Source organism: Montipora capricornis, chromosome 5 (assembly GCF_036669925.1).
Source record: "Montipora capricornis isolate CH-2021 chromosome 5, ASM3666992v2, whole genome shotgun sequence".
Lineage (NCBI taxonomy): Eukaryota > Metazoa > Cnidaria > Anthozoa > Scleractinia > Acroporidae > Montipora > Montipora capricornis.
This window is the reverse complement of record NC_090887.1, coordinates 10,284,234-10,304,350: the sequence shown is the minus strand read 5'-3', so window position 1 is coordinate 10,304,350 and position 20,117 is coordinate 10,284,234. Positions and strand designations below refer to the sequence as shown.

The 20,117-nt window shown below is 39.3% G+C and overlaps 3 protein-coding genes across 4 annotated transcripts in view; 1 reads left to right on the top strand and 2 right to left on the bottom strand.

Moving 5' to 3' along the window:
- LOC138049467 (basal body-orientation factor 1-like) overlaps positions 1-2,032 on the bottom strand; it is a 16,665-nt gene extending 14,633 nt beyond the window's left edge. Inside the window, exons 1-2 of the mRNA XM_068895757.1 lie at positions 1,826-2,032; positions 366-488 (exon numbers count right to left, since the gene is read on the bottom strand). Of these exons, the coding sequence (XP_068751858.1) occupies positions 366-488; positions 1,826-1,881 (179 nt within the window). The 5' untranslated portion in view covers positions 1,882-2,032. The remainder of the gene's footprint in view (positions 1-365; positions 489-1,825) is intronic.
- A 502-nt stretch (positions 2,033-2,534) lies between these two features.
- LOC138049420 (IST1 homolog) lies at positions 2,535-10,751 on the top strand. 2 transcript variants are annotated; one of them, XM_068895681.1, is made up of 10 exons: positions 2,535-2,598; positions 2,704-2,778; positions 3,006-3,082; positions 3,495-3,598; positions 3,684-3,771; positions 4,366-4,449; positions 4,980-5,093; positions 5,937-6,143; positions 8,308-8,404; positions 10,093-10,751. In XM_068895681.1, exons 1-10 carry the CDS (start codon positions 2,595-2,597, stop codon positions 10,290-10,292), a joined length of 1,050 nt encoding a protein of 349 aa, XP_068751782.1. In that variant the 5' UTR covers positions 2,535-2,594; the 3' UTR covers positions 10,293-10,751. The 2 variants fall into 2 exon arrangements, with proteins under 2 accessions (XP_068751782.1, XP_068751781.1); XM_068895680.1 differs by lacking the exon at positions 2,535-2,598 and having other exon boundaries at positions 2,691-2,778.
- Positions 10,752-14,751: 4,000 nt separating this feature from the next.
- On the bottom strand, positions 14,752-17,482 carry LOC138049419 (uncharacterized). The gene has a single exon (XM_068895679.1). The coding sequence runs from the start codon at positions 17,345-17,347 to the stop codon at positions 15,575-15,577; it is 1,773 nt and encodes a 590-aa protein (XP_068751780.1). The 5' UTR covers positions 17,348-17,482; the 3' UTR covers positions 14,752-15,574.
- Positions 17,483-20,117: the final 2,635 nt, after the last annotated feature.

Below are 20,117 nucleotides of genomic sequence, written 5' to 3'. Positions count from 1 at the left end.
ATTCAGATAGTATCCTAAACATTCATTAAAGCTAACCTTAAGCCTAATTAGACCTAAACAAAAGTTATTAATTTAGGCCTAATGTTAGCAATTTTAAATGGCTAGCCTTGGGGTTGTTTCTGTATTGGTAAATAAATACAATGACCTGTGAGCTATGTTTTGTAACTGCCCTTGAAACTGACCTACAATCACATGTTGCATGTTAACATTTCATTATAAGTCTACAGTTAATTTACTTGTAGAGTTTATAAAATTCGCAATCCAAAGCTAGTAGAGTGATTAGGTCGCACATGGTGTATTAGTATGTTTCTCCTTCTAGTTGACCAAATCATAACTTTTCAAACAAGTTTAATAATAACAAGTACCTGTATTCCTGACGGGATTTTTCCAAAGCCTCCAATTTAGTTTCCCATAGCTTGGCATTAGCAATAGCATCTTTCAGAACAGATTCCTTCTTGGACTTCTTTCCTTCTTTTTTGCCTTTCTTCCTGGACAAAAATGGCACAAAAATGATATTAATTCCAAACCCCAACTAATCCTCAGAACTTAAATCTGATGTAGAACTGAACAGTGGTTGACAAAATGATTTATGACTTTTTTTATTTTACTGGCTTGTTTTGCTCTAGTCTTGGTTGTTGCTAAACAATGACCAGTTAAGTAGTAGTAGTACTGTGTGTAATTGTCGCTGTGGTGCAAAACCTAGCTTCAGGCCAATACATGTAAATTGTCACCCTTTCACGTTAGGAAAACGACTTGTTGGCTTAATAACAGGTTACTATACTTATAACCCAGGTCTGGTCTAAAGATCCTTAATGAGCGACTGTCAACCGTCAGCTGTGCGCTTTAGCTTTCTGTCCAATGAATCAAATATCAAAATGATGATTAATCTTCACTCTTTCTCTACAATTTTTTGCTGCTAACGAGGAGAACCTACAACTGCATGTAATTACAAATCAGGAGGTTTTATCACAAGTGAGCATCTTGTTCATTTTACAATGTGTGCATCTCAAAGTGCCTATAATTTCTCAGATTTTGAATTTCAACATAACCAGTTATTGCAGTTTTACGAATCACTGTGCATTAAAAAACACTTGACTTAACTGGAAATTAATGGAGCAAAATACGGCAAATTTTGAACTACATATAAATTAGACTGCAAAACAACTGCATTTTTGCATTGGACGAATGCGTCTTTTCAAGCAAAAGGGCTGGTTTGAGGGTGAAAACGAAGAGTGAGTCTGTTTAATGCAAATGCCCTTATCTATGTTACGCCCGAGGAAGGGGAGTCGGGCATGTGGTGGGGATTTTGACATTTTCATCAAAAAAATTTCAAATTCCCGCCCCCCCCGGGACAAAACAATTGATCAAAATTCTCACCTAGCGGCAAGTGAAGATGGTCAAATGTCCTTCGTATAATCAAAATCGTTACCATGGGGACATCACCCACGATCGAAATCCCTACCCTGGGGACAGACCTCACTATTATAAAACTCCCATCGTTAGCCCGACCCTCCCCCGGGCTTAACATTGATGGGTGCATAACTTTGCAGTCTACATATACAACGAGTTCTGTGCTGAAATTATTTTAAAAGTTAACATGTTGAACAACTTCGGCTCGAAGAGGATAAAGACAGTGTGGTAATAAGAACCGTCTCCAATAGTCACACAAACTAACCTTAGCTAGCGGAGATATGTATATAATCAGCTTTTATTTAAACTTATGTACTTTTAGCTTATTGACTTTTGTCTAAAAAATAGTTTAGGTGTTAACGAAGAACATCAATGATTAATTCACAATAATTCAGTCCTTTAACATAACACCTACCCTCCTTTCTTGGCTTTTCCGCTTGCTTTACCTTTCTTGCCCTTTTTCGGGGGCATTTTCTTCAAAAAACGTTTGCAAGAATTAACTCCTCGGCGATCTTTAAAATGGCCGACAACTCGGTGCTTTCGTTTCTAGGCAACGTTTGTTTACAACATGAACGGTTAATCGAATTAGACACCACTCTCCCACAAATTCATCATTCGTTTTTGCGGCAAAGGGATAGCTCTGTTGGTTATTCTCTTCATGATTGTCTGAGGTCAGATGACATTTGTTATTTGCCAACGAAGAGAGAATTACTACTATATGAGTAACTACACCGGACCACTATATGAGTGCCTACACCAAGTAGTTACCAACCAAACCTCTTTAGCACTGAATATTACAGCTCCCCTAAAAGTTGAAGACACTCTAACTCCTCCTGTACCCCTCCCCTAAAAATATGACAGCATACTGCCTCGATGTGACGTCTCAAAATCTTATTCCTCCAAAGGTGGGCTAGTAAACAAGGAAGAAGGCTTCGCTTGATTATTTCTAGTCTTCTCTCTCTTTTTCTTTTCCTCCCTTTCTCTTTTTTGTCTTTCTTCAGGGAATCTAATCTCCAACTTGAGTGTCTTTTAGCACTGATTTAAATCCCAGATTTTACATTAGAGCATATCTCCCCTAGCGAAGAAAAGTCTTCTCCTCTCTAGGGAGTAGAAAGTCAAATCCCCCTTCACTGCTAAAAACAGAAACATTACGTATTTGAACATGGCGGAATGAGTGCGTGAGAATGGGTTGGTATATTTAGATGTGATCAAAGCTGTTTCGTTTAATTTTTATTCGATTTGAAGCGTGCTTGTTGTAATTTTAACTTTATTCCCTCAACATGCTCGGTTCAGGATTTAACAAGCAGAAACTTAAGGTCAATTTGAAGTTGGCCATTAACCGACTCAAGTTGTTGGAGAAAAAGAAAAGTGAGTACTACATTGCTGTACTTCAAATTTCGTAATAATTATTGCTGTTCTGTCTTTCCAAGCGTCTTGAACCTCACTGTAAATTAGGTGGAAGAGAAGTATGGTCTTACTAAAATGTCGCAGTTTGGAAGGGAAAGGATTTGCTCTAAGCGTCACATGTATAATGATTATTTTTTGCATGCATAATGTAATCTTAACCGCCATCTCAACACTGGTCTCGCACACAGCTGAATTAGCACAGAAAGCAAGGAAAGAAATCGCTGACTATGTCAATAATGGGAAAGAGGAACGTGCCAGAATTAGGGTAAGTTCTATGCGTAAATGAAAGGCCACCAACGTTAACTGTAACCCACTCTGAATTGAAAAGCTGTTTTGTCTTCATGTACAGCTGTAACTAGCAAAAATAATTAATTTCTCTGAGCCTAGTCTGCCAACTGCTACCTCAACCTTACAAACGACTGTTCAAGGCAACAACACTACCAAAAGAAGAGGGAAACAATAGTCAAGTTTCACTGAAAATAGATGAAAATATAATTAAGTGTTAGCTAGAAATATTAACTTAATATTGAAACAATAATTACCAATAAAATCTCTGAATCTGAAGAAAATGCTGTGTGTCTTTCTGTCTGGTATTATTATTATTATTCTTTAATATTTTCATGTGCCGTTGCCATTGTGGCTGTCCCTGGTGAAACATCTTGTTGTTTTGTGATTAGGTTGAGCATATTATCCGCGAGGACTACCTTGTTGAAGCCATGGAGATGTTAGAATTGTATTGTGACCTACTGTTGGCCAGATTTGGTTTGATTGAAACACAGCAGTGAGTGAAACATTCTGATTAATTTTATAAATAGATTAAAGTACTGTACAATACAAAGGCAGCTTTTCGTTTTTACTTTGATTAGGTACTGTGATGAAGGAATGATTGAAGCTGTTACAAGCCTTATCTGGGTGGCACCCCGTCTTCAGTCAGATGTCCAGGAATTGAGGATTGTAAGCACTCTATGAATTGACCTGGGAAACCTTTCATACACTGTAACATCACTCAATGATAGCTGTAATTTAATGCCACTTGTTCGCACGCCTTGATGATCTGTATGAAACTTGGTTGAGAGTAATGTACGTTTTTGCGTGAAGGGTCACAACTTTTCCAATGACAGAGGTACTGTTGCTGTGAATTGGCTGCAGCAAATTCTCACAACTTTGTATTTTACATACAAAGTTTCATCTTAGCCTACCTTCTAACCACTTTCTAGTAAGAAAAATTGTGATTGCACCCAGTTTGTTTCCGAGACAGTTAATAACCATTTAAAAACAAAATATAGGGTTTTTTTTGGACGGCTCTCCTGTTGCTGTGGTAACTTACATGTATTGTGCCACAATATTGAGTTCATTTTGGTAAGCAATTATTGTACAATGTAAGTTGTTTCGCGTGGTAACATAACATAGCTGTTAGGTGGTTATTAGTGTTGTGGAGTCCATCCTTTTAAATGGCACAGTTACTTAAAGTGGTGGAACTGGTTTTTATGTCTTGTGTTGATGTCACAATCACAGGAATGCCAAGTGTTGTTTTGTTCTTTGAAACAGGTTGCTGAACAGCTTGGCTTAAAGTATGGCAAGAAATTTGCTCACGAAGCCAGCGTCAATTCCAATGAAACTGCAAATCAGAGAGTAAGTCCATTTCACTCTAAGGAGGTTGTCAATGGTGAAGATACTGTACCTCCTACACTGATCTATTTTTGTATCAATTGAAAGGACTATGGTCTAGTATAAGACCATAGATTATTTGTTTACAAGGAAATTGCCAAAATTAGGAAGTAGGTCACTAATGTGTGGTGACAATACACTTGGAAAATTTCCTCCAAAACCAGTTTTAATTATGATGGTTTCATTCCTTACTATTATAAATTATCATACTTTGAAAACCCCATTCAAACTGTGGTATTTCAGTTACTGAGATTTTACCAGCTGTATGCTTTCCTGTGGTAACTTTGGGGTCTGACTGTATATTAAGCGTCTTGCCACACAATTACTGAGGGAATTTCTAAAGGAGGTGATTGGCTGCGATGATGAAAAGAGGTCAATACTTTCAGTTAGCACTGGAAAAAGGTCAATACTTTCAGGCAGTACATAACTTAGTATTATTCAAAAAAGACATGATATAAATTTGTTGTAACATATTTTTTCTTTACCTCTGACAGCTGATTCTAAAGCTGAGCCCCAACCCACCACCAAAATCATTAGTGGAGAATTACTTGGTAGAAATTGCACGAAGTCATAATGTGGCGTTCAGACCTGATCCTGCTGTTTTAGGAGTAGGTATCCAGTAAATAATTGTATTGTTTGTTCATAAACCGTTTTCTTCATTCATTCTTTCATTCATGTGAAGTCTTTATTATTTTATGAAGGTTGCACTTAATAGCCAACGGCTGATAAACTTGTGGTCCTTGATCAGTCCAGACTTCTGTGTGAGATCTTTAATGTCCTTCAGAATTTTATGAACTGGGATTGTGAGACAGGCTCTCACAATCTTTATCCTAGAAGACTTGAAAGTCTTACCATTTGCAGATGTAATCCCAAAGGCAGCACTGTCTTCTCAGCTATTTTAAGACCCTGATTGTACATGTAGGTCTGGCTAGTCCTTGTCCGAGAAAACTTGAAAGTTTAACCAGTTGCAGAGAGCACTCATATCCCACTAATGTGACCCTGGTTCGGTTCCTGGACCCGATGCCTTAAGTGGGTTGAGTTTGTGTTGGTTTTCTACTATGCGCCAAGGGTTTTTCCTTGGATCCTCTGGTTTTCCCCCCTCAGCAAAAACCAGCATACAGCTTATTCCAGCTGGCTGTAAGCTGCTCCAAGGTCACACTTGGACCATAAAGCAACAGCCAGAGGCGCCACAGTATGCTTTCGGTTCGACCTTGTCGAGCTGCGTTGTTGCTGTACTTTCAACAGTGATTAGCATGACAATAATTATTTTTATTATAAAGCCAGCACTTTCTCCTCAGTTATTTTAATACCCCGAGTATTGGTCCGACCGGAGTGAAACGCACAAGCTCCTGAATGGCTCAACCAAACTGAGCCACCAGTGCATGGTTTGTTGAATGGGGTATTGGTAAAAATCAAAGAGAGTGCATCGCTATTGTTAATATTTTTTCTAGGATGATGAAATGCCAGTCTACGATGATGCCAACATACCACATGGAGGGAACAGTTCTGGCAAGGGTGGAGGTATTGGTGGTGGCGGCGGTGGAGGAGGAGGTAAAATTGGCTTTGAAGCCTTTGAATCAGGATATCCACCTTCTAGTATGCCGGCCATGCCACCAGATCCTGGGCATTATACAGATTTGAGTTTCCGCCCAACACATGTAAGTGTTTCATTTCAAGACAAGCTTAATACATAAGTCTATTGCTGGGGGTGTGATTATAGTCAGATTGAGAAAACCAAGCATGCTGGTGGGGTCCCGGTGAGATTAATGAAGGAAATTATCACTTACTGGTGAGATAAAATTTCCTGATTTGTAAATGGCTTCTCCTTACTAGTGCCAAAGCAAATGTATGGAGAACAGTTGAGAGAATTACTGTAGACTTCTGATATTTGGACTTGGTATTCTCATAATTGTTCAAAGCTTTTGGATTTTCATCTTTTTGCAGATGATGCAAATTTATTCTTACAGCATAGGGATATAAATATGCTTGAAAGTCTGATCAATTCTGAACTTGAGAAAGTTTATACTTGGCTTTGTGCAAATAGACTTTCATTGAATATTGATAAGTCAAATTTTGTCATTTTTCGTCCTATCCAAAGAAAACTGCCCAAACAGGTCATATTATCTATAAACAATCAAATGTTAACACAAGAAACTTCTATTAGATATCTTGGAGTCTACATAGATTATAATGCTAATTGGAAGACTCATATTACTTATCTTTCTAAAAAAGTCAAGAGAAGCATAGGCATTCTTTCTAAGCTCCGTTATTTCATAAGTACCAAAATACTACTTAGCCTATACTATGCTCTAGTTGAACCTTTCTTAAATTACTGCATGGTTGCTTGGGGCGGTACTTATCGGACAGCTTTACAACCTTTATTTATATTACAGAAGAAAGCCCTAAGAATAATTACTTTTACTAGTTTTAATGAACATTCAAGTCCTTTATTTAAAGATTTAAGAGTTGTTAAGCTGTTTGATCTTATTGCCCTTCAACTGGCAGTATTTATGTATAAGTTTCATAATAAACTCCTACCTCCTGTATTTGACCATTACTTTAATCCTGTTAGGAATGTACATAGTTATATTACCAGATTATCTAGCAAAATGACTTATGCAATTCCGAACGCCAGGACCAATTATGCAATCTTTAATATACGTTTTCAGCGTGCTAAAGTCTGGAATGATATAAGCGATGACCTAATGCTTCTTCCTCTCAAACATTTTAAGAAAAACCTAAAGCTAACTTTTTTTGAAAACTATTAAAAATTCTCATTATCCTAACATCAATTCTTCTGGCTTTCCGTTGTTTTTGACATTTTGTCTTCCTCAGTCTTTTATGTGTTGTTTGCTTTGGCGCGTGTGTGCGTATATGTGTGCATCTAACCTAATTTATATTAGCTTAATTACCAGAGTATGGCTGTCCTATTTCATTAGCCCCTATGGTTATTTTGGGCAGCCTGTACTCCTTTCTATTTTTGTAATATCTTGTAGTTTATTGTTTTACTGTTGGTACAAATAAAGTTGTTGTTGTTGTTGTTGTTGTTGTCTAGGATCATAATTATCCCATTCTGCCCATCTTCATTTGTATCTGCCAGTGAATGCTCAGTACAATATTATTTTCATCTCTTGGCAAAGTCACATTGTGGCTGTTTTCAACTTGCATGGGTCTATCACACACCATAAGCCTTTTTGAAACATCACTGCAAAGGCTAGGCTCGATTTCCAGCCGTTTTGGGAATGTGGTGAACATCCTCCTTCCAATGAACAGCTGGATCACTGATCCACGTCGTTTGTCCATGACATACACTGTAGCACTGTAGTACTTGGCAGGCAGGCAACTTTCTGATTGGTGGAAAATGCAATTGGCTGGACCAGTGATCCAGCCGTGGTGTTCGTGGAGGAACACAGGTGCACAAAACGGCTGGTCAATCGAGCCTATGCAAAGGCTGGCAAAATTTACAAGTAGCTGGACTACACCTCAGGGAGCCTGGTGGCCTACTCTAGTTTCAGTTTTTTAATGTCCCTCTGAGTTTATGAACAATGGTTGTACATGTAACAGGCTGACACTTATCAAGTATAATATTGCTACTTGCACAGTCTACCCCCTTTGTTATCTCGTTGGCACCCATTCTTACACCTGGATGGAAAGAAACAAAGAGAGTGGAACAAATTTTCACACTATATATATATTTTAATAATTATAATAATTGTTTAATTTGTTAATTTAATTATATTAAATTAATTTTCAATTATATATATTATTCTTCCCTATACATGTATACTTTCTAGTAAGTAAATTTTTTTCATTTCCTCTCAGCAAAGCAATCCGATGTATACCAACCCAAATCCTCCTGCGTCCTTACCTCCCTACCCTGGACCAATGAACAGCCATAATGCTGGGCCACCACCAACAGGTGATGTTCTATCTTATACTACTGATAATTATTTCATGCAACAGAGGTTTCAATAGGCACTGACAGCCGACTAACCAAGCGTGAGGGCCGTGCTGGGGAATATTGGTCCAAGTTCATGACAGTACGAAGCGAGCACAGTGAGGTCTGTTCAAAGACAACAGAGGGCCAATATTCCCTGGTAAGGTCCCGATCAAGTGAGGTTAGTAAGTTGTTTTGAGTGATCCGACACTTTTCCTCCACTTGGTGAATGTTCATAATCTTCGTCTTCCATCAGCGAACTTTGTGAACTGTTGTCATGAAAAAGAACTTAAAACTTTTCATATTTCCTCAACTTGAATTTCCCGGGAGAGAGAGAAAAACTACAGAAACGGACCGTTTCCATGCTAATGGTCCGTACTGTAAAATCCCAACCGAAAACAAGCCAATCAGAGTGATCCATTTAGCCTGACAATTGCTTGCCATTAACAACGAACACAAATTCTTTCAAACCTAAGATTAAAATCAATTTTTACAATGACAATAGCCGGTTACTCACCTTTTGCACTCCAGGAAAGACTGGCGGCTTTTTTCTTAGGTATCATCATTATTCTCATTTGTTAAACAAGCCTAGTTTATTGGCGAGTTGAGCTTGTGAACTAGGGATCAGAAGGTTATGGGTTCGACTCCTGAGAAGAAGCACTCGGATTTGTTCCGACTATCCCCAAGTCACCGGAAACAAACTAACTTAGAGAAATTTTAAAAAGAGCTTGAAACTTTCCTTTTTGCAATGGTGTTTGGTTAAAATCACTAATAAAATAAGTCTTTTATTATGATATTAGGGATATATATTATTTTTTAAATAATAGATTATAATTTTTTTTAAATACTAGTTTTTAAATAGGTAAATTAAATTTTTTTTTTGTTTTTTTGCTTTAATTTGTACATTTAGGTCTTTGTCATGTTTAATTGTACTTATAGTGCCTTTATAAAATATTTATAGTTTTTGGCACGTCTTAATTATCCTTATTGTTATTATTAGTGTTTGTCTCTATTAAGGTGGAGCAAACCAGTTCCAACACTTTCAAGTAACGTTTCTTCGTAGGTTTTGTGCTACAATGCTGTGTCACGTATTAGCAATGTTATGGTACCATAAGAAACGCCAATTATCGCTGAACAAGATGTGGTCATCATAGTGATGTGATAAGTCGCCATGGTAATAGGAAAGCCATGTAATAAAACCCTTTATTTTGCCTTTTGTTGCTGATGTCTCAAAAATAAATTCTGTACAACAGAATCAGAGCCACCTTAAATCTGCGATTTTTTTAAAAGTGGCTCTCATTCTTTAGTACAGAAATTTTTTTAACTTTGCAGAAAGTTTCATTTTAGCCTTCTGATCTCTTTCCAGCAATAAAAAATTGGGGTCACCGAGTTTGTTTTTGAGATATGAGCAACTGAAGGAAAAATAAAGGCCGTTTTTGCTGGGTTTTTTCCGCTGCCAAGGTAACAGATTACGTCACAATAATGATGGAATCTTGTTTGAAAATAATCGGTATTTCATATGGTACCATAACATTGCTGTTACGTGATACAGTGTGTAGTGCCAATCCTTCTAAAGAGGTTGGCTTTTCAAAGTGTTGAAACCGGTCTGGGCCACCTTAAAAGGCTTTGAATAGTTGTCAGGATAAATCCGGGGTTCTTTTTTCGGGCAGGTCCCCTCCAGAAACCCCTACCTCCGAGTGCACCTCCGCCACGCCCATCTTCGGGACCCAGTTTTCCAGATCTCCCCGCGGTACCCACAGATCTGCCAAATTTACCGGACAGTGTACCAGGAGGAAACAGTGCTGGGGGCGAAGATGTGGATTTCGATGACCTCACGCGACGCTTTGAGGACCTCAAAAAGAAAAAGTAACCCTAGATCAGCTTTTGCGGATGCGTGTCATATTCTTTGGAATTGCGGACTTTTGATGCATTTTGGTAAAGTAAAAATTGGAGCGGACAAAGTGAAACGGATCTGATAAACCTCTTCTGCCGTGTAAATACACTTTTTTGCCGTAATAGATATCCGGGAGCTTAATTGTAGGGGCTGTGTCACGAGGGTGCAGTCGATTTTGTGTAGTTTACCAATTTTAAATAAACCGCCCCTCAGTGCTCGCCGTGCAACTTCGCGTTAACCCAGAAATTACTTTTAAGTATTACAGCTAAAAAAATGTCTGCGGAGCATAGATAATTCAAGTTACATTGAAACAATAGCGATGAACTTTGAAAAACTCCGATTCCAATCCATTTTCAGCTTCTTTACTTTTGCCCATCCTTGCTTCCTGTTGTATTTGCTGTTTTCAGGTGATAAAACCTTCCTTCAATGTTTTAAGTAGTTATTTTTACATTTTGCTTGAGGTGGGTGCCATTTCCCAGTCGTTGAATCTGACTAAATGTGAGACACAGCCCCTTTTAAGACGCTGTTACACTCACTCATTAAGCGAATTCAGCGTTTCAAAAAAAACGTGCGAGCGTCGGGATAAAAGCAAGCAAGAATATATAATGGCATTTTTTTACAGCTATTACCATAACAATTATATGCTTGTTCTTGAAACTCCGAACTGGCAAATAGGGAACTTTAGCAAACATCAACGGTTACGGCAACAAGAACGTCACAAATTTTCATATTTAGTGGGTAAAAACAAAAGCTTTGCACGCCCTGCACGTGCGTTTTTCACTTATGTCCATTTCGTTGCTGTCGTCTGAAAAACAACAACGTGACATTGCAAAATTTGAGGTTTTATGAAGATCGTCAACACTTGAGGAAAAATTTTCATTTTCTCCCCTGAATTAAGCGCCGTTCCGACCAGTGTCATTTTTGAGGAACTACCACACCCATGTCATGTTAAAAGGTGAAATAGTCACTAAAGGCGGCGAAAGACGAGATACAAAAACCCTCACCTTGTCGCGCAACATTGTTTCGTTGGAAGTTTTGGTCGATTTGCCGGTGTTTCGCGTTTTTCACCTTGCGTGATCAACTTGACCCGCAACAAAAACATTTGTTGCGGGTTGAAGAAATGCAGGGCGCTGATTGGTTGATTTGCTAGTACACGAGCACATTTGTTGCGCAGCAAGTTGTGAGCTTGATGAAAAACGAGCGGCAAAGCCAAAATTTGTTGCTCAGAGTAGACCCGCGCTCTACTTTTCGCAGCAAGTTTCTTCAACACGCAACAAATGTTCTTGTTGCGCGACAAGGTGATCATGCAAGGTAAAAAACATAAGACATCGACCCAAACTTGCAACGAAACAATCAGTAACAATGTTACGCGCCAAGTTGAGGGGTTTTGTATCTCGTATTTCGCCGCCTTACAATATCGCGAATTTATATTTTGAGATGATGTTCTCGTTGCCGTCGTCGTTGACTTTTTCGTGCGACTTGTGTCGCAACTTTGTCGAGACAAGAGTTGAACGTTCTTTTCGAAAAAAGTTTCTCGTCGGGAAACATTTCTTGCAGCCTATCTCGTTTTCGATGGTTACTCGAGGAAAAGAAATCCCACGAACGAATTGCGGTTGTTTCGCGCGATAGCCAATTTGCTGCCCGAAATGATAGTCGGTTCGCCCGAACTGAGAAGTGTTTTACAGGACTATCCACAATTTTATTTCTTTTCCGTCCCGTGCAAACCGAGAACGTGCGATGGCCAAATTTAGGGTTTTGTGGACAGGCAGCTTATATCAAACAAATTTTTGCATTATCTCGTGTAACTGAACTGCTTTTCATACAAGTGACTAAATCTCAAATCCTGGTCCCAAGTATTAGCACAAAACGGCAACGTTGGATTTTCTCCCTTATTTTGGACTCCCATTCTCCTACTTCAGTTAGCGAGTAGTTCGGTTTCCTCGTAGAGGTTGAATGAAGCGGAACAATCCCGAAAAAGTTTGAAAAACACGATCCCGCAATTTTGAATGGCGTTTTCGTTGGCATGTCCATCGCAGATCTTAAGGTCATTTTTTTATCCAATCAAATAGCTGTGTTTTGCAGATGACGTCCAAGAAACTTGCCACATGTTAGCAGGTCTAGCACGATTATTTTTCCTCATTTCACATTTTTGCGAGAACCCATAAAATAAAAGTAATCTCGTCTACTTTTGTGATGGTAGCTTTGACCATTACATTTAAAGGAGGCTCGAAATAGTTTCTCCTTTTTTCAAACAAATAAACACATTCTGTCCTTAGATACAGTTAGGGTAATCATATCAAGACGAAATTTGGCCAGGGTATTAAGTACCCATCATAGATTTCTCACATCACATTTTCCTCCAAAATAACGTTACCATGGCAACAATATAAGGCATTTCTTTGAGCCTTAAAATCAAGATATATTGTCTTTTTTGAAAAAAACGGGACGGTGAAATCTTCCCATTCAGCGTTACCAGATAATGTTAGAAATAATCTCTAAAATATTTAAAATTCAACAAAATTTGTCGGTCAGTTTTTCAGAAAAATCACTTTTTTTGAAATGTGTCTAATCTTTGTTTTTTCACTTAAAGAATTTTTTTTAAAATGTGAAAGACAAACGCTTTAAATTAATCTAAGCTAACATGCAAAAAATGAAAAAAAAATCACTGTCCGAAAGCAGAGATATAAACGAGTAAAGTTGCAAAATCAGGAAAAATGAGGGGGTTACAAGAGCAGCATTTACGCATGCGTCACCCGCTCATTCGAGTGCTCACGCGATTGGAGCTGGTCACTTAAATCCGTTTGTGTTGGCCTGTATCAAACCGTTTGTGTACAATTTTCGTTGTTTTCGTGAATAGGAGATGTCTATTTATATTCCATATATATAGGAATCAGAAGAAAGGTGAGCGAAATTAGCCGAATTTGTTTATTTCTAGTGACCCATTTTCAATCATGAGCTGACGCGAGCAGCTTTTAGAGTTGCGTGTGTGGCTTACGCGCGCGCGCTCAGCTGAAAACCCTTTCGAGACTTTAAATAACGCGAATTGGCGTAGCCAAAGCGTGCGTGACAAAGAAATTCGCGCGCGCAACGCCGAAGAGACTCGCTTTTCAATTTGCGTTGAGATTTCTCGGGTGGCTAATTTTTTGGTTTTGCTTTTTTCTCTACTCGTTCGACAGATAATTAATATTTCGTGAGACGTTTGAGCTTTTAACGAATTGCACTTTTAATTAATCATGGCTCGTTATAATTGTAGGTTAGTGATCGACGTGTAACCGAATTGAAGAAACAAATAAAATTCACTTTTCTCAAATCACTGCCCGAAGTTTCGCATAAGCTGGGCCGTTTTCTTGAGGTTCAACAGGTATTCAAGCTTTTGTTTAACTTTTCCTTCAAGCGGCACATGGAATTTCACCTTCAGCCTTGAGTTGTTTCTACATGTCTAACTACTTCCTTTCCAAAATGAAGCAAAATAGTTTAATGAGTCGTTATAACCTTTCCACACTTAAGCGCTTGACAACAATGCAACAACTTATATCGGGACATTGATTGGGTTATGTCAATTTAAAATTCTCTCATCCAAACGTTACCGTTCCAAACGGTCTTCTTTTTCAGCAAAATCCTGAAAGTGCCGTACATCAAAAAAGGCAAGAACAACTTCTGAACATAACTTGCAATACAGTCAATTGTATACAGTAGGTACACTGTTCTATGAAAGCAAATGTCAGTGTACATTTTACCATGCTAGTAGAATATAAACTTATGGACCTATGCAGATCTTCCTTGTTGTTTACAAACATGTATGAATGGTGTAGTTTTACTAGCAATGGCTAATGTGATAAAATTTTGTACAAGATTACTTCCAGCATATTTTTCAGACAGTTTCATGTTACCACTAGTCCAAGTTTCTTATCATGCACTGCCAGTGTTTACGCTGCTGACTTCGCGCGGTCATGCGCAGAAGACGTCTGGGGTCGAGATTGCCGCCGTCAGTGATAAAGCTGTTGTTAAACTAACAAACTTTCTTTCAGTCCGTGAACTATGTTTGTGAAGCGTTAATCTTAATCAATATAAATACTAAACAACTCGCTCTGCTAAACAAAATGGCGCCACGGAGTTCTATATTCAATTCGTTCGCGCCGACGCGAAGACAAAATGTGCAAGTGCTATCCAATCAAAAAACCGGGAACAGTCGCGCCACCTTAAACAATTGCGTTTCCAATGGGCTTCTGCAAAAGATATTGAATGTTGGACACAAATTCTACGGTTATAGAACGTGACCTTTTCATGTCAGCATTTATTGAAGTTTCCTCATCAGAAGCAAAGCGTTTTTACAACGATAGGCGTGTGGGTTCTCAAAAGACGATCACAGTATTTTGAAAGTAAACCTTAATTCAAGTTTAGCAACCGGTGGTTAAACAACTTATCAACAAACCAGTGATGGAAAAACCACAAAAACTGTATTTGCAAAGAAGAGATTACCAATATACATAAATTTCTTATCAATGTGTTTAATACAAAAATAATGGAATACATTAATAGAAATCAACTTAGTCGAGGTTACTCGTCGGTGGCTATGGAAAAACTTTTGCGATTAACTTTTTCCTCAGAGAAGATTCTTTTTTACATTTCTCATCACGACAAAATATAAGCGAAACTCGATTTTTCCACGTCAACATGCAGTAATTACGGAAAGTGGCTAAAACCAGTTTCAACGCTTTCAAGGAACGTTCTTGTTAGACGAATTGGCACTGCAATGCTGTAACCCGTTTTATCAATGTCATGGCAGCATATGAAACAACAGTTATTGCTGAACAAGATGCGCTCATTATTGTGACGTAATAAGTCACCGTGGCAACGAGAAAGCCCTGTAAAAAGCCTGACCCATTCTTTTGTCTTTAGCTGCTCATATCTCAAAAACGAACTCGGTGACACCATTTTTTTATTCCTGGAAAGTGATCAGGAGGCCAAGATGAAACTTTCTACAAAGTTTTAAAAAATATATGTGGAGTTTTTAAGGCGGCTCCGAATCCACTGCACGGATTTTTTACACTTTCAGTTGCTGTTACGTGATACAGTTTTGTAGCGTCGATCTTTCTAATAAGAGTGTTTCTTCAAAGTGTTGAAAATGGTTTGAGCCACGTAAAGAAATAATAGTTTAAATATAAATTTTGTGTGTACTTCGTCGAAATCGAAATCGTCATAGTTTTGACTGTCCCTCTCTCGATGACAAGAGATTGAGAGAGATTCCTGGAGTTGTTTCACTTTTCCGAGAGATTCTCAAACACGGATTCTCGGGGCCTTGCAAGCTTTCGAATAATGTGCATAGACGAGATGAAACTAATCGTTAGAGTAAAACCTATCGCCACCGATCGCACCGCCGTAAGCTTTAGATTATTCAATGATCCTTGAGAATTTAGCGCAAAGTAGAACAATGCCACAATATCGCTTTCGATGTAAGCGCATATCATACAAATGCTTACGTACAAGACGTACCGTGTCACATATCTGTGCTTATTGAGGATAATTATGAAAAGGACATTGGAAATTGTGCAAGCCGTGTTGTAAGTCGCAAAATAAAGAAATTGCTTTTGGCCTTCGGAATAACCCAGCGGAAAAGAGCAATATGGTACGACGATTCCCAAAACCAGCAGATAGATATTGGATGAAAACCAGTCGCTTCGAATCAGTTTCAACGCGTTCGTTCTCACGGTCCAGGATTTTTCGCACACCACGGCACTGTAGATGCAAAAAACGAGTATTTGAAATGAAGGCCACCATACACCATCAGTTGGACAGGGAACAAACCACGAAGAGATATAGTAATATTCAATGTTGCTGTCCCCTCCATTGTTAGGAGTGAATCCTGGATCACCTTGGTCGAATCTGAAAAACGACAGTCCGCCCAAAGATATTCCCACAGGAAGAGAGGCTACTAAGACAACTAGATAACATAATCCCGAAACACTTCTGTAAGGAATTTGCCCCAGCATTCTGACACATCTGATTCCTAATGGTCGCCTAGCGACGACGTGGTTGCTGTTGGCAAGCAACGGCTTTCTTTCGCTGTCACCATGGAGATTTATGCGAAGTTTCGACCGTTTTGTGTCACCTTGCTCCAAAGTTTCAACGTCCAATCCAACTTCGCTATGATCATTTTCGACTTTTAGCTGTCTCTCGTATACCCATGCGGATCTCTTTGTAAATGTTAAGCACACAAGAGTAATGATTGGCCCAACAAAAAGCCAGTAATGAAGGTTTCTCAAATATGAAGCCATTTTGTTAAGTTCATCCAGAGGCAAAACGCGTGGAGACAGGTACACTCTGATCAGAACATCGGCTCGGTCGGCAGCCAAAAGGAGGTCGTTGTCTTCGAAGAAATTGTTTCCGTTGGTTATCTGTGGAGTTAAACACCTCCAAAAGCCTTTGGAAATCATAACAGGAATGAGTATCCTTTCTTTAGACACTGCGGTAGATTTTACATTTTCTTCATTGTCTCCAAAATAAACCAACATGGAGTAACCTGCATTCTGTGCACTGATTGCCAAATGTTGCAATGAGCATGCAGTTTCGTCCACAAGGGTGACAAGAGCAATTTTGTGGACACGCATATCTACCTTGTTCACATCAGACAGCGGGTGACAGGCATTCTTTAACGGCGAATAAACTGCAAACGCGTTTAAACGAAATTCGGGATATTCAACGGTTGCCGTTGATCTTGCAAAGGTTTCCAGTGAAGGCGATTTCAGTCCTGGCACTTTTGATAAACGACTCGTGCACTTTGCAACTTGTTGCTTGTCTCCTCCATATTCTGGAAAAACGGTTATTGACGGGGTACTAGAGGAACTTTGGTTGTTGAAGAGATTGCCGAGAATTGCAAACGGGTCAAAGGAAAAAACTAAAACAACGCTTGTGAAAACTACGAAGATAGCGCAACTGGTAAAGACAATACCCTTGCGAGACATCTTCGTAGGCACAACCGGAATACTGCACTTGTTTGACTTGAAAAACTTGACAAGAAATTGCTGGCACATGGCGATCACGTGAAGATTATTACCTGCAAAGTTCAGCTACTGAGATATAAACTCGTCATTGGTTTTTCAAAATTCAAGTCTCGGAAGTCAGTCATACTCGTTTCATATGACTGGTGTCATCACTTTCCTGTATATTTTTGACTTTATTTGGCAATATGTCACAATTGTTTTTAAAGTAGTCGATTGCAGTCATACATTTCGTTAGGGGCAACCAAGTCAACAAATAAATGACCTTTATGGGATCAGATATCTATACCAAGATAAAGGAGTCTTTGTTGAACGAAGAGTTGAAAGAAACGCTGTGGCTATATGGCCGGTAACATGTCAAAGTGTTAAGTGGACTAAGTGACCGGCAGTGAAACTTAAAAAATCCTGTGAAGTAAAGCAACGTAAAAACACAGTAAAAAACGAGACTGCAAGCGGAGTCGACCCCAGGTCGCCCGCACGTCAAGCGCTAACCATGACCACTGAACCACCGCGGCTAATCGGCAATCTATGGAAATGTTGAAGTTTATATCATGTTACCATTACTTTTATTTGAATGCCTAACCATAGAGCTAACCGAAGCGCTTTTCAGGTTAACCAGAGTGCTATATACTAGTGAGGCTAATTGGAGTGCTTTTTAGGCTTAATCTATAAAAAAGTTTGAATGCCGGTCATTTAGTGTTTTTAAGACCTTGACCGGTTACCAACCGTATAACCACACGGTAAAAAAAAAAAACCTGCCAAGAACGAAATCATTGCCATTAAGAAACTTTATTTGTGTCAGCGTAATTCATGTTTCACGTTTCAATAGGTGACATATCATTGCAAATCTCTTTTCACTCAGTCCTCCTTTCATCATAAAAATTCACTTCTCACTGATGAATAAGCAGGGCGGATCGAGGATTTCTCTTAGGAGGGAGTGGACCACTAAGGAATGGCGTAGCTGACTAGTGAGGTAGCATGTAGGGGGGGGGGGGGGGGCGCACCCCTAATTCCCTACACCCCTACACCCCTACACCCCTACACCCCTACACCCCTACACCCCTACACCCCTGAAATTTTTGGCTATAAGAACCCTACGACGCATGTTCTCCGACAAAGAGTTTCCCAGAGCCTTGGGTCGATCCGAGGCTCTGGTGACGAGAATGCCGGAACCAGAGTTTTCTGGTTGCAGTTACCTCCAAGGTATTCCGCTGACCAATTATATTGCATAAAGAACTGACTACCCTTTTAGTGCCTTATCAGTACCGTTATAGTATTAAGGGAAAGTTCAGATTTGCCCACAAGAATTTTAAATGTGAACCAAATGTTTCGAGGGTACTCCCTCTTCTTCAGTGATTTGAAAGCAACTGAAACCACTGATGATGAGGGAGTACCCTCGGAACGTTTGGTTCACATTTAAAATTCTTGTGCGCAAATTTGAACTTTACTTTACCATTCATCCGCATTACTGCGCAGCACAGTTTCTTCGACTCCATGGGAGAACACCAGTAAGAACCCACCCTCCTCCCGCCTCGCTTCATTTTGCACACGCGTCCAATCTCCGCTCTTTTTCTGGAAACCAAGATGGCGGCTAGAAGAGGAAAGACTATATACTGTCGCGAACGTAAAAGGGAAAAGAGTTTGAGCAGTGGTTTGGACTACTGGCCTGCCGCCCAACTTATTATGCATGTTATTCCATCGACCTACAGACGAATCCACTGTTATGTGAAAATTATCGTCTATTTTATATCGAACAAACACTGGTAGGTCACCGTAGTTAATACTATACTTGCTACCAATAAATCTCAATATTGTAGCCGCTCTCGTAACGTATAGTTTGATTGGCTCGATACCCAAGCTGAAAACAATAGCAGTAGTGAACTGCTGTTTGCTTGTTTTCATTTCCCCAATGAAATGAGTTATCATTCATCTTTTGCTCTCTACCATCTGTTTTTTAGTTGCCCATTGCTTGATGTGTGTGCGTATTTCTTGTTTGTTTGTGTCTTTTTATTCGTTCATTAGTTGCTTTATTGATGCACTCTGTTAACCTATATTTCAATTATCAAAACCTAAATCCTCTTGACCTGGCCATTTCTACATCTACATGTCCCAGCACTCGGCAAAGTCCTTTTGACTTATGGCTGTTTTTGCTGTGGTGGCCTCACACACCACAAGCCTTTTTAGAGACATTACGCCAAGCCGGCCATTTAGCTCAATTATTATCTCTGCTACTATTCTTTTTTGGTCTTGTCTTCTATTTTACATCAGGCAGTCATTTTTGAGAGCTCAAAGGTCAGTTTTATAGGTCATTGTCTTAACATGACTAAAACAACCATAACCCTTTCCTTATGTCATATTATGCCAAAATAATAGTTTTAGGCCTATATGGTTAGCATAAATAAAGGGTTATGGTTGTTTCAGCACTCCTTCAACAGTGACCTGAAAACCTGACCTTTTACCTGTGACTTGTAAAATTACCTGTCGTGTGACATCGACATGAGTCACAAAGTAGAGATTGGGTGCCTGAGAAACATCCAGGAGCTTCCACTATTAATTGGCAGCCAGCTCCTAAATTGAGTCCACTCCCGTGGTTAGGAAATCCCCGCAACCCAGCCATGAACCCCCCATGTGGCGTGGGAGACAAGCAGGCGCTGATGACACTGATGAAGTCAGTGGAAAAAGGGAGTAGGAAGGGGAAATGCCAATATCTGGGCCCAAAGCACAGACACCAGTGCTTGAAATGGATTCCTCAACCGGCTAAAATGCACTTGCATGCTACTGTCGCAAACCCCAAAGACAGGGT

What these genes read in the sequence shown, in the direction of transcription:
- LOC138049419 (XM_068895679.1), bottom strand. Translation starts at nt 17,347, where the DNA reads ATGTGCCAGCAATTTCTTGTCAAGTTTTTCAAGTCAAACAAGTGCAGT.
- LOC138049420 (XM_068895680.1), top strand. Translation starts at nt 2,691, where the DNA reads ATGCTCGGTTCAGGATTTAACAAGCAGAAACTTAAGGTCAATTTGAAG. An exon ending in ATGTCCAGGAATTGAGGATT is followed by an intron (nt 3,772 to 4,365) that starts GTAAGCACTCTA and finishes TCTTTGAAACAG; the next exon opens with GTTGCTGAACAGCTTGGCTT. An exon ending in TGAGTTTCCGCCCAACACAT is followed by an intron (nt 6,144 to 8,307) that starts GTAAGTGTTTCA and finishes ATTTCCTCTCAG; the next exon opens with CAAAGCAATCCGATGTATAC.